The sequence below is a fragment of the Coregonus clupeaformis genome, unplaced genomic scaffold, assembly GCF_020615455.1.
Source record: "Coregonus clupeaformis isolate EN_2021a unplaced genomic scaffold, ASM2061545v1 scaf1961, whole genome shotgun sequence".
Classification (NCBI taxonomy): Eukaryota; Metazoa; Chordata; class Actinopteri; order Salmoniformes; family Salmonidae; genus Coregonus; species Coregonus clupeaformis.
Genome location: NW_025535415.1, coordinates 19,193 through 34,036, shown reverse-complemented (window position 1 = coordinate 34,036; position 14,844 = coordinate 19,193). Strand labels below are relative to the sequence as shown.

The following is a 14,844-nucleotide window of genomic DNA, read 5'->3' as shown; positions in this document are numbered from 1 at the left end:
CCACACTGAGTTACAGAGAACCACACTGAGTTACAAGAGGACCACACTGAGTTACAGAGGACCACACTGAGTTACAGAGGACCACACTGAGTTACAGAGAACCACACTGAGTTACAAGAGGACCACACTGAATTACAGAGAACCACCCTGAGCTACAGAGGACCACACTGAGTTACAGTGGACCACACTGAGTTACAAGAGGACCACACTGAAATACAGAGAACCACACTGAGTTACATGAGGACCACACTGAGTTACAGAGGACCACACTGAGCTACAGAGAACCACACTGAATTACAGAGGACCACACTGAATTACAGAGAACCACCCTGAGTTACAGAGGACCACACAGTTACAGAGGACCACACTGATTACAGAGGACCACACAGAGTTACAGAGAACCACACTGAGTTACAAGAGGACCACACTGAATTACAGAGAACCACCCTGAGCTACAGAGGACCACACTGAGTTACAGAGAACCACACTGAGTTACAGAGAACCACACTGAGTTACAAGAGGACCACCCTGAGCTACAGAGGACCACACTGAGTTACAGAGAACCACACTGAGTTACAGAGAACCACACTGAGTTACAAGAGGACCACACTGAGTTACAAGAGGACCACACTGAATTACAGAGGACCACACTGAATTACAGAGAACCACACTGAGTCACAAGAGGACCACACTGAGTTACAGAGAACCACACTGAGTTACAAGAGAGGACCACACTGAGTTACAAGAGGACCACACTGAATTACAGAGAACCACACTGAATTACAGAGGACCACACTGAGTTACAGAGAAACACCCTGAGCTACAGAGGACCACACTGAGCTACAGAGGACCACACTGAATTACAGAGGACCACACTGAGTTACAGAGAACCACACTGAATTACAGAGAACCACACTGAATTACAGAGGACCACACTGAGTTACAGAGGACCACACTGAGTTACAAGAGGTCCACACTGAATTACAGAGAACCACACTGAGTTACAAGAGGACCACACTTTGTTACAGAGAACCACACTGAGTTACAGAGAACAACACTGAGTTACAAGAGGACCACACTGAATTACAGAGAACCACCCTGAGCTACAGAGGACCACACTGAGTTACAGAGAACCACACTGAGTTACAGAGAACCACACTGAGTTACAGAGGAACACACTGAGCTACAGAGGACCACACTGAGTTACAGAGAACCACACTGAGTTACAGAGAACCACACTGAATTACAGAGAACCACACTGAGTTACAGAGAACCACACTGAGTTACAGAGAACCACACTGAATTACAGAGGACCACACTGAGTTACAGAGGACCACACTGAGTTACAGAGAACCACACTGAGTTACAAGAGGACCACACTGAGTTACAGAGAACCACACTGAATTACAGAGAACCACCCTGAGCTACAGAGGACCACACTGAGTTACAGAGGACCACACTGAGTTACAGAGGACCACACTGAGTTTTCAGAGGACCACACTGAGTTTTCAGAGGACCACATTATACGCTGTAACTGTACTCTAACAAATGGCCTTGTAGAACAGAATACATGACAAGCTTGTCAGCAGCCATTTCTACTTAATCAACTCATTACTCATCTAGCCACTTACGCACTGCTTGGCAAGCACCAGACATGCCAGAGAGTGCTACTACAGCAGGGTTTCCCAACCCTCTCCCCAGAGCCCCGCCAGACATTTCACATGTTAGTTTTAATCCTAAACTGGCAGTACCTGGTTCCATCAGTCAACTAATCATCAAGCCTTTGACTGATGGAATCAGGTGTGTCAGTTTATGGTTATCAAGGGAAATAAAGTATTATTTCTAACAAAGATATCTATATATATTTTCAGGATGCGATGCAGTGCCTTAGACCGCTGCGGTACTCGGGAGGCCAACCACTATCTTTTTTAAACCATGTCTATCTTTATTTCCCAAACACAATTCAAACACGATCACAATTGCTTTTTTGTCTTTTAATAATTTTAAGCATATTTTAACACAGGCTTAAAGTGGAACTGACAGCATTTTAGCAACATTAAATCTTAAAATCTGTTCATATCAGTGGAGTCTCCTCAGAGGAGGAAGGAGAGGACCATCCTCCTCAGTGAATTTCATAAAATAAAATAAAAAGTAAAACATTGAAAAAGTTATCCTTTTTAGATAAAACTATGCTAAATATAGTCACATGTCACCAAATAATTGATTAAAACATCCTGTTTTGCAATGAAGGAGAACAGTAGCCTCAACAGCACTCTGTAGGGTAGCACCATGGTGTAGACGGAGGACAGCTAGCTTCCGTTCCTCCTCTTCAATACAAAACCTAGGAGGCTTTTAATTCTCACCCCTTCCATAGACTTACACAGTAATTATGACAACTTCCGGAGGACGTCCTCCAACCTATCAGAGCTCTTGCAGCATGAACTGGACATGTTGTCCACCCAATCAAAGGATCAGAGAATGAATATAGTACTGAAAGCATAAGCTACAGCTAGCTAGCACTGCAGTGGAGAAGGAGAATCGAGAGAGAGAGATTGTCATTTTTTTTCAGTTTCACTTACTTAGCTAGCAAATGCAGCTGGCTAGCTTAGTTACTCAAACACCCGGCTCAAACAGAGAGATGCTATGTTAGCTAGCTGGCTATGACTATCCAACACAACTCTGGAACTCTTCCAAGTCAAGGTAAGCTTTTGGTTTTATTAATTTATTTCCACTGGGGCCCGCCGGTGTAACTGCTTACTGACTGTAACGTTACTGCATGATTGTAGCGGGTTTACTAACGCATTAGTTCTATTAGCTATGTTGACTAGGACGTTACTTTAGCTAATATGGTGACAAGGATGTAGGCTGTGTGTAGCGGTTATGAAATAGTTTGGAAAGGTTTTTTTGCCAGGTCACATACAACTGATGTGTTGTTCATTGAAGTCAACAAACGAAGGGAAAAGGTGAGAGGAGGAGAGTGCATAGAGGCGAGAAGGAATACAACGTGGCTGCTATGAAAGTGAACTGTGTATGCGTGATCAGGGGTGTATTCCTTCCTCCGATTCTGTTGAAAAACATTTCACTTTCACAAACTAAACGGGAATAAAAAAAACTGCATTTGTCCAATAGAAACTCTTGTTTGCAACTGTTGGACTAATGATTACGCCGTAGATAAGCTAGATGCAGGCAAGAGTGTGCAAGGCGGTACTGAATGTGTCACTGTCTGTCCATATGTCACTGTCTGTCACCTCAAATTTTTCTCTCGAACCTGTGTGCACCTACGTTGTAAACTTTCATTCATAGGCTAGGTTGTAGCAACCTCATGATGGGTATAGAGAAAATGTGAGTATCATGTAGTAGCCTAAACCTATCGACGTTACGTTGAACTGGGTGAATGGAATATGAATGACAGTCGTCCAACATGCTGTAATAGAAATAAGTCCATGATCATGAGAAAAAAAATTGTCCTCCCTCATCATAAACGGCACTGACCGCCACTGGTTCATATACACCACCACAACTGAGTTACAGTTCATATAAGGAAATCAGTCAATTGAAATTAATTCATTAGGCCCTAATCTATGGATTTCACAAGACCGGGCAGGGGTGCAGCCATGGGTGGGCCTGGGAGGGCATAGGCCCACCCACTGGGGAGCCAGGCCCAGCCAATCGGATTAGTTTTTTCCCTGCACATAAAGGCTTTATTACAGACAGAAATACTCCTGTTTCATCAGCTGTCCGGGTGGCTGGTCTCAGACGATGCCGCAGGTGAGGAAGCCGGATGTGTGGGTCCTGGGCTGGCGTGGTTACACGTGGTCTGAGGTTTTGAGGCCGGTTGGACATTCCTCCAAATTCTCTAAAACAACATTTGAGGCGGCTTATGGTAGAGAAATGAACATTAAATTCTCTGGCAACAACTCTGGTGGACATTCCTGCAGTCAGCATTCCAATTGCATGCTCCCTCAAAACTTGAGACATCCCGTGGCATTGTGTTGTGTGACAAAACTGCACATTTTAGAGTGGCATTTTATTGTCCACAGCACAAGGTGCACCTGTGTAATGATCATGATGTTTGATCAGCTTCTTGATATGCCACACCTGGTCAGGTGGATGGAGAAATGCTCACTAACAGGGACGTAAACAATCCTCACTAGCATCATGCTGGTATAATTCAAAGCGTAAATGATTGTTTGTCTCAACACTTGGTAAATTTCCACCTGAGACAATGGTTAACAGTGAACATGGCTTAACACCTTTCTGTGGTTAGGCTAACGCCTTGTCACAAAGCCACTGTCTTGATGATACAGAGGTTGTTGATTCTGCTCACCCCAAGTCTTTAGTGTCACACAATAACACTAGAGCTAACATTAACATAAATACCGGTGACACAATGGTGTGGGGGGTAAGGAACAGGTGGAAACGCCCCATAACAACCCTATTTCTCTTCTCAGTTTCGCACCATTCGGACGGAGAAGATCAACCCAAGGTTATTTAGCCTATTATAACCCCTGCTGATGCCTCCTGTTCGTGTGTGTGTGTGTGTGTGTGTGTGTGTGTGTGTGTGTGTGTGTGTGTGTGTGTGTGTGTGTGTCAGTTTTGTATTCTGCACAGGGACTCTACCGTGGGGCAAGTGACCATGGTGACATTGCAGATGTCGGTGAGTCGGGTGACACAGTCGGTGAAATGACCTTGTTTCTGACACCATTTTGGACCACGTCTTGTCGTATTCCTTCCTGTCTTGTCGTATTCCTTCCTGTCTACATTTCTACAGTAGCCTGATAGACGGGTTAGCTGACAACGTCACGAAAAATATGATGCTCACGCTTCAATGGTGCAGAAGTCTGTGTGTTGTGACTCTGGATGGCCAGACTGCTACAATGACAAGGAGCTTGTTTCAGTTCGTTTTTATCTTGTTCTTGATACTGTGTCTTGTTTTGAGGTGTTTTGACTGATATGGCTCAAATTAGCCAGGTAGCTAAACCAACAACTGTAACAATGTGTTGTGCAAATGTGTGCAAATGTATTTATGTTTTCAGTAAACATTGGAGATGAAATATAGTTTAAATGTTGTCAACAATCTAAGCCAACCCCGTCTGTTCTGCCTCCATAGTTGCACACGCGTTGGTTTTGTTGTTAAACAACCAACCCGTCTATGAGCAGACCTCACTTTATTCAGAGACCAAATTCCACTTTTCTCTATGGTGGCACAGTCTGGCTGGATGTGAAATGTCGGACATGATTTGACCTGTTAGCTAGCTGCAACACTGATAGGTGGGCCTAGAGCGAACCATTCATTTATACATTATTTTCCCACTGTAACAGATATTTCACACATTAAATTCTTCATCTATTCATTGCTGTCATGCAATTTAATCTTTCAAATAAAACTCAATGGGGAACTATAAAACTTAACACAAGTCATTTATTTTCTGTTTGCTGTTCAAATTAATATGGGACTGACTGTAAATCCCAACGGTCTCGTTTCTGCTTTGATGACAATAGGCAACATTCCTGCCACAGCTATTTCATCATCCAGGCCTATTTGCAACGACCCATTCATGAGAGTCCTAATTGTTATTTTAATGGTATTCTGGATTTTAATGGCTCTGAGAATTTCCTTTTCCCGCGGAGATTAAACATCAATGCGCGTTTTCAGGTTCCAAAAATCCTTCCATTTAAGAATGATGGAGGCCACTGTGTTCTTGGGGAACTTCAATGCTGCAGAAATGTTTTTATTTTTTTGTACCCTTCCCCAGGTCTGTGCCTCAACACAACCCGATCGAACATCTCTGGAGAGACCTGAAAATAGCTGTGCAGCGACGCTGCCCATCCAACCTGACAGAGTTACTTTACAGCTACTCTGTAGGCTATCCTATCTAGGTTAGCCTACTTGCTTGCTCTCCATAGGATACCTTTTAGTGGCCACACTTTTCACGCAGAGGGGGGGGCGCCTTTATTTAACCAGGTAAGCCAGTTAAGAACAAGTTCTCATTTACAACTGCGACCTGGCCAAGATAAAGCAAAGCGGTGCGATGAAAAACAACAACAACACAGAGTTACATATGGGGGTACAAAACAAAACATGAAGTCAAAAATAAAGTCAAGAATACAACAGCAAGGGAGCGTGAACAGGGCGGGACCAAAGTTGGGGAAAACGGAACATTTGCTGCATTCTTATTACCACTCATCCACGCCAGGCATGTGCTTCTTCATCTGTTCGCGGCAGTGCATGATAGGCTACTGGACTGGTCAAGAATCGCCCAAAGACGCTGTTTCTAGGGACCATTTGTAATAGGCTATAGGCCATGCGGTAAGCTATTGAAGAATTTGATGGACTATTTCGACTCTGTCAACCACCGCATTCTTATTGGCAGACTAAATAGCCTTGGTTTCTCAAATGACTGCCTCGCCTGGTTCACCAACTACTTCTCAGATAGAGTTCAGTGTGTCAAATCGGAGGGCCTGTTGTCTGGACCTATGGCAGTCTCTATGGGGGTGCCACAGGGTTCAATTCTTGGGCCGACACTTTTCTCCGTGTATATCAATGATGTCGCTCTTGCTGCTGGTGACTCTCAGATCCACCTCTACGCAGACGACACCATTTTGTATACATCTGGCCCTTCATTGGACACTGTGTTAACAAACCTCCAAACGAGCTTCAATGCCATACAACAATCCTTCAGTAGCCTTCAACTGCTCTTAAACACTAGTAAAACTAAATGCATGCTTTTCAATCGAACGCTGCTAGCACCCGCCCACCCGACTAGAATCACCACTCTCGACGGGTCTGACCTAGAGTATGTGGACAACTACAAATATCTAGGTGTCTGGTTAGACTGTAAACTCAACTTCCAGACTCACATAAAGAATCTCCAATCCAAAGTTAAATCTAGAATCGGCTTCCTATTTCGCGAACAAAGCCTCCTTCACTCATGCTGCCAAACATGCCCTCGTAAAACTGACTATCCTACCGATCCTTGACTTCGCGATGTCATTTACAAAATAGCCTCCAACACTCTACTCAGCAAATTGGATGTAGTCTATCACAGTGCCATCCGTTTTGTCTCCAAAGCCCCATACACTACCCACCACTGTGACCTGTACGCTCTTGTTGGCTGGTCCTCACTACATGTTCGTCGTCAAACCCACTGGCTCCAGGCCATCTATAAATCACTGCTAGGCAAATCGCCGCCTTATCTTAGCTCATTGGTCACCATAGCAGCACCCACCCGCAGTCTGCGCTCCAGCAGGTATATCTCACTGGTCATTCCCAAAGCCAACACCTCCTTTGGCCGCCATTCCTTCCAGTTCTCTGCCGCCAATGACTGGAACAATTGCAAAAATCTCTGAAGCTGGAGACTCTTATCTCCCCCAATAACTTTAAGCATCAGTTGTCAGAGCACCTTACCGATCACTGCACCTGTACACAGCCCATCTGAAATTAGCCCACCCAACTACCTCATCCCTATATTGTTATTTAATTTGCTCTTTTTGCACCCCAGTATCTCTATTTGCACATAATCTCTTGCACATCTAGCATTCCAGTGTTAATACTATTGTAATTATTCTGCACTATAGCCTATTTATTGCCTTACCTCCATAACTTGCTACATTTGCACACACTGTATATATATTTTCTGTTGTATTTCTGACTTTATGTTTTTTTTTTACCCCATATGTAACTCTGTGTTGTTTTTATTGCACTACTTTGCTTTATCTTGGCCAGGTCGCAGTTGTAAATGAGAACCTGTTCTCAACTGGCTTACCTGGTTAAATAAAGGTGAAATAAAAAAATTAAAAATTATAGGACTATTTCCGTGCCCTAGACAGTGGACTGTGACGAAGCGGGAATCGCGGTCTTGTCATAAACGCGCATTATTTATAAATTGTTTAGGGTGTTCATGTTTCTCATGAAGGTGTAGGCCCTAGTAAATCAGTTCTACAACATGTATATATTGCTGTTCATTTTTGCGTTCGCCAGTAGGCCTATCATCAGAATTTACTGTGTCTAAAAAAGCCTCATCATGTGTAGATGAAATGTTTGTTTGGAAAGGTATTTCCTGCCAGAATATGCGGCCATTTGGCCTACCGTTCTGTCTAGCCTCAGAGTGCACAGATTCATCGCAACACTCACAAAATATAATCTCTATTTATTTAATTCAATTTAAGGTTTCCTTGCTTCACATTTCCCGCATTGTGTCGGAGGTCGGTGTGTCTGTGTCAGTCAATCTGCTATGGTTGACCATTCCTATATCCTAGGCCCGAGACTATCACTTTGTTTTATGAGAAAATACTTCTGTTACACATATACAGTGCCTTCAAAGAGTATTTACACAGCTTGACTTTCTCCACATTTTGTTGTGTTAGAGGCTGATTTTAAAATGGATTACATTTTGATTTTGTGTCACTGGTCTACAAACAATACCCCATAATGTCAAAGTGGATTTAAAAAATATATTTTATTTGACAAATTAATTAAAAATGAAATGGCTGAAATGTCTTGCGTCAATAAGTATTAAACCCCTTCTTTGTTATGGCAAGCCTGAATACTTTTTAAAGATGACTGGCAAAAGTATCAAACAACATAACACTTAATAATAATAATAATAATGCTCATTTAGGCTTCATTAAATTTTGTGAAGATGTCATTTTCTGGCCACAGAATGCAAGGATGACATCACTTCAGGGCGTAAAAGAACAATGACTTACTACAAGGAACACAAGCTACAGACATGACTTACTGCAAGGAACACAAGCTACAGACATGACTTACTGCAAGGAACACAAGCTACAGACATGACTTACTGCAAGGAACACAAGCTACAGACATGACTTACTGCAAGGAACACAAGCTACTGCCATGACTTACTGCAAGGAACACAAGCTACAGACATGACTTACTGCAAGGAACACAAGCTACTGCCATGACTTACTGCAAGGAACACAAGCTACAGACATGACTTACTGCAAGGAACACAAGCTACAGACATGACTTACTGCAAGGAACACAAGCTACTGCCATGACTTACTGCAAGGAACACAAGCTACAGACATGACTTACTGCAAGGAACACAAGCTACTGCCATGACTTACTGCAAGGAACACAAGCTACAGACATGACTTACTGCAAGGAACACAAGCTACAGACATGACTCACTGCAAGTAACACAAGCTACAGACATGACTTACTGCAAGGAACACAAGCTACAGACATGACTTACTGCAAGGAACACAAGCTACTGCCATGACTTACTGCAAGGAACACAAGCTACAGACATGACTTACTGCAAGGAACACAAGCTACTGCCATGACTTACTGCAAGGAACACAAGCTACAGACATGACTTACTGCAAGGAACACAAGCTACAGACATGACTCACTGCAAGTAACACAAGCTACAGACATGACTTACTGCAAGGAACACAAGCTACAGACATGACTCACTGCAAGTAACACAAGCTACAGACATGACTTACTGCAAGGAACACAAGCTACAGACATGACTTACTGCAAGGAACACAAGCTACAGACATGACTTACTGCAAGGAACACAAGCTACAGACATGACTTACTGCAAGGAACACAAGCTACAGACATGACTTACTGCAAGGAACACAAGCTACTGCCATGACTTACTGCAAGGAACACAAGCTACAGACATGACTTACTGCAAGGAACACAAGCTACAGACATGACTTACTGCAAGGAACACAAGCTACACACATTAGATCAGAAATTAAACAAATGACACTGGCATGATTTGAGAAGACACTTGTAAATCTGGGCAATAAACACATATGTCAATAATGATTACTCGTACGCCGATGATGAGATATGGTCTAGCTTGCTAACTAACATACTGTATCAAGGATACTAAATCTACCTGGACCAAAATATTACTGTAGATCATTTTATTATGTATTATTTAGCAGTTGAATAAAGAAAGGTTTGGAAAAACAGGGAAACCTTTGCCTGTCACCTTTAATGACAGTCTCTTCATAAGGAGATCGTATAGGGAGCTTCCTCACATCAATGCCTGGTTAGTAAGATATATTAAGGTGAGTAATTCAGTAACCATGTGTTAATAATCACTGGCTAATTAGGAACAGGTTATAGGTTACTTATAAAAGTTGAAGTAAACAATCAGGTCATTAAAATATGCCAGATATGAGTCTGAATCATTTGTGATTACTTGATAACAATTCAGCACAACATGGTGCAGCAAATACAGCTGCACCCACAGCATTAACCCCCATCCTACCCACAGAATTAACCCACCAACCTACCCACAGCATTAACCCACCAACCTACCCACAGCATTAACCCACCACCTACCCACAGCCTTAACCCACCACCTACCCACAGCCTTAACCCACCAACCTACCCACAGCATTAACCCACCAACCTACCCACAGCATTAACCCACCACCTACCCACAGCCTTAACCCACCACCTACCCACAGCCTTAACCCACCAACCTACCCACAGCATTAACCCACCAACCTACCCACAGCATTAACCCACCACCTACCCACAGCCTTAACCCACCAACCTACCCACAGCATTAACCCACCAACCTATCCACAGCATTAACCCACCAACCTACCCACAGCATTAACCCACCAACCTACCCACAGCATTAACCCACCACCTACCCACAGCCTTAATCCACCAACCTACCCACAGCATTAACCCACCAACCTATCCACAGCATTAACCCACCAACCTACCCACAGCATTAACCCACCAACCTACCCACAGCATTAACCTACCAACCTATCCACAGCATTAACCCACCAACCTACCCACAGCCTTTAACCCACCAACCTACCCACAGCATTAACCCACCAACCTATGCACAGCATTAAACCACCAACCTACCCACAGCATTAACCCACCAACCTACTCACAGCATTAAACCACCAACCTATCCACAACATTAACCCACAAACCTATCCACAGCATTAACCCACCAACCTACCCACAGCATTAAACCACCAACCTATCCACAACATTAACCCACCAACCTACCCACAGCATTTACCCACCAACCTACCCACAGCCTTTAACCCACCAACCTACCCACAGCATTAACCCACCAACCTATCAACAGCATTAACCCACTAACCTACCCACAGCTACAGCGCATATGTCTGCACCCACAGCATTTACCCACCAACCTACCCACAGCCTTTAACCCACCAACCTACCCACAGCATTAACCCACCAACCTATCCACAGCATTTACCCACCAACCTATCCTCCACGGGGACTGCGCATACAATGTCCCCATGTGCAGTTGGATATTATATTTTGACACAGTGATTGAGAGAGGATTGCTAGAAACAGTTAATTAGAGACTATAACCAAACATATTCTATATTCACTTACTTGCTCTGACCAAGAACATGTCGCTGGCGAAGAGCAACAGGATCACACAGTTCACAAACACCAGCACACAAGACATGGCTTGGTGTTTTAGTCTTCTCAGATCTATAGATCAAAATGTATAGATGTCCGATATTCAAGCACCCACTTGTAGGCTACTTAATGAGTTCAATTCATAGCATATTGCATTTTTTTAAAACTATTAATTTCCCGAATCATCCCTTATTATCCAAGCGACCATCGAAACCGTTGAGTCCAAGTATTCAGAGTAGATCAATTAACTTCAGGTATGTGACAAAAGAGATCATATTGACGAACATTTTGTCAACACTTCCCGGTACATTCATGTCCACAATAATCCCATATGTATTCCTTAACCATCACACCGACTTCTCTCCTTTCTCAAACCGCGGTACCCAAATGGAATCTCACGGCGTTCTGATGCCTCCGATCTTACTCCAAGGCTTTTAAAGGAGGCTTCTTAGAAATCGAAAGTTTATGCCTGTGATTCTCAATCTCCTATTATGTGAGTTCGTCGTGCCTCTCGTGGTCAGTGCATATAGGCTACAGGTAACCTGTGACTGAACACGAGGTCCCCTGAGGGGACGCGTTGAGAAGGTTCCGCGCTCTGAAACTATAGAACAGACAGCGCCTTGGGCAGCAGGCAGCGCGCCTCTCTCTGGTGGCCAGCACTGCTTTCTGATTATTTATTCATGTTGATCTGTCATTCTGCAGTGCCTCTCTCTCTCTCTCTCTCTCTCTCTCTCTCTCTGTCTCTGTCTCTCTCTCTCTCCCTGCTTCAATGGAATTCTAAAGACCACAGCCTTTTTTATAGCAGCCTTTTTTTTTTATAGCACTTGGCACAACCATGTACAATTGGAGCATGTGTTTAATTCGAGATTATAGTAAATTGACGCTCTATATCGGATGATGACCAGTGAGTGATTGTATTTGTTCTTGCTGTGTAATGGGCTCTCGCTCACAGCGAGCTCTTTTTTTTTTCTAGGGAGATGTCAAATGAAACCGTGTTCACCGCAATATGATTTAGCGAGACGCTTGTAGGATAGCGAAAGCCTAATAATCACAGTGTTTAGAACTACAGTGCGAACATTTTTTGCTGTCACGTCTGAACGTAACAACCTGTTTCTGTTTCTCTCCCTCGAGACATAGTTTTTATTTATTTACGCAAAATCCTCCTCCATGCATGGAATTAAATCGTTCGTGTGAAATTCGGTGTATAGTCCTCAATACAAACTATTTTTTTTTTTTTTTACTCCACCTGTCATATCATTATTGAAATTATTGGCAATGATTCCTTTCAAGAATCATACCTATTATGTAGTCTCAGACAGATCCACAGCCATGTATTTAGATATATGCCTCTGGCCAGACACAAATTGCGTTTTTGGATTGTCTGTGGGCGTGGTGGTTATAGCGGCTGCATGGGTGGGTGCGTGTCTCTCTCAGCTCACGTTGCACACACGCACACCATTCATTACATTAGGAGTTAGTAGCCTAACCCTCTGATGCATGTTTAATGGGAAACGTGCGGTTCCTCCGAAGTTGTAGGCTAACGTGGAGGCAGGATTTAGCCTAAGGATGAAGAAGAAAAAAAAAGTTGCTCATTTTCTTCCACAGCCTGAGGCTACATGCTATCCTATCCCAGTCTCAGCAAATGTGTGATGAAAGCCGACACAGTGCATGGTCACGATAACTCGTATTAATAATTGGCTGTATCCATTCATCGTAGGCCTAGGACTGATTTGAGGTCCATATCTAATGCCTCTGTAGCTAGCCTGTTGGGTGTTGCGAGCAGCACATCATGCAGTAAATTCCCTTTTGAAAACTGTCTCTCCAAAAGCTGAAAAGTGCGGTAATGCACACAAAATGTACAGTAACCTATGAATGTACCTCATGTTTTAGGCCTACCTCATTTGCCTATTAATCAGTTTGAATATCGACATTTGAATGTTTTTATTCTATCAGCATAGATGGGGTTAAATTGAACTCAGAATTCCGTTGACCAGATTGGCACATTCAACAAATCTCTGATCTAACAAAGTGGATATTCATCAAATCCGTCATGATTTATGGACAGTGAGGGGAAAAAAAGTATTTGATCCCCTGCTGATTTTGTACGTTTGCCCACTGACAAAGAAATGATCTGACCTCCTCCCTATAGGCTGTCTCACCATTGTCGGTGATCAGGCCTACCACTGTTGTGTCATCAACAGTGGTAGGCGGCGGCAGGTAGCTTAGTGGTTAAGAGCGTTGTGCCAGTAACTGAAAGGTCGCTGGTTCTAATCCCGAGCCGACTAGGTGAAAAATCTGTCGATGTGCCCTTGAGCAAGGCACTTAACCCTAATTGCTCATGTAAGTCGCTCTGGATAAGAGCGTCTGCTAAATGACGTAAATGTAAATCAGCAAACTTAATGATGGTGCTGGAGTCGTGTTTGGCCATGCAGTCGTGGGTGAACAGGGGAGTACAGGAGGGGACTAAGCACGCACCCCTGAGGTGCCCCCAGTGTTGAGGATCAGTGTGGCAGATGTGTTGTTGCCTACCCTTACCACCTGGGGGCAGCCTGTCAGGAAGTTTAAGATCCAGTTGCAGAGGGAGGTGTTTAGTCCCAGGGTCCTTAGCTTAGTGATGAGCTTTGAGGGCACTATGGTGTTGAATGCTGAACTGTAGTCAATGAACAGCATTCTCACATAGGTGTTCCTTTTGTCCAGGTGGGAGAGGGCAGTGTGGAGTGCGATTGAGATTACGTCTCAATCGATGGTGCTGTCATGCATGCTTCAGTGTTGCTTGCCTCGAAGCGAGCATAAAATGCATTTAGCTCGTCTGGTAGGCTCGTGTCACTGGGCAGCTCGCGGCTGGGTCTCCCTTTGTAGTCCGTAATAGTTTGCAAGCCCTGCCTCATCCGACGAGAGTCAGAGCCGGTGTAGTAGGATTCAATCTCAGTCCTGTATTGACGCTTTGCCTGTTTGATGGTTCATCTGAGGGCATAGCGGGATTTCTTATAAGCGTCCGGATTAGAGTCCCGCTCCTTGAAAGCTGCAGCTCTAGCCTTTAGCTCGCTGCGGATGTTGCCTGTAATCCATGGCTTCTGGTTGGGATATGTACGTACGGTCACTGTGGGGACGACGTCGTCGATGCACTTATTGATGAAGCCGGTGACTGAGGTGGTATACTCCTCAATGCCATTGGATGAATCTCGGAACATATTCCAGTCTGTGCTAGCAAAACAGTCCTGTAGCGTAGCATCTGCGTCATCTGATCACTTCCGTATTGAGCGAGTCACTGGCACAAAGCAAGGTCCATACAGAATTGGTTTGTCGAGATCGTTTTAAATTGTCATGCTACTTTACACGGTTGCTAAAGTAATCGTCCCAATCCCTTCTCAAAGTCAAGGTATGAGTCGAAAATCTGCCTACTTTCCTCGAATGTATGTAAT

The 14,844-nt window shown here is 43.8% G+C and overlaps 1 protein-coding gene across 1 annotated transcript in view; it reads right to left on the bottom strand.

Annotated features, from left to right (window-relative positions):
• LOC123487986 (fibronectin type III domain-containing protein 4-like) overlaps positions 1–11,624 on the bottom strand; it is a gene marked incomplete at its 3' end in the record, with an annotated part of 51,657 nt that extends 40,033 nt beyond the window's left edge. Inside the window, exon 1 of the mRNA XM_045218993.1 lies at positions 11,393–11,624. Coding sequence (XP_045074928.1) covers positions 11,393–11,468 — 76 coding nt within the window. The remainder of the gene's footprint in view (positions 1–11,392) is intronic.
• Positions 11,625–14,844: the final 3,220 nt, after the last annotated feature.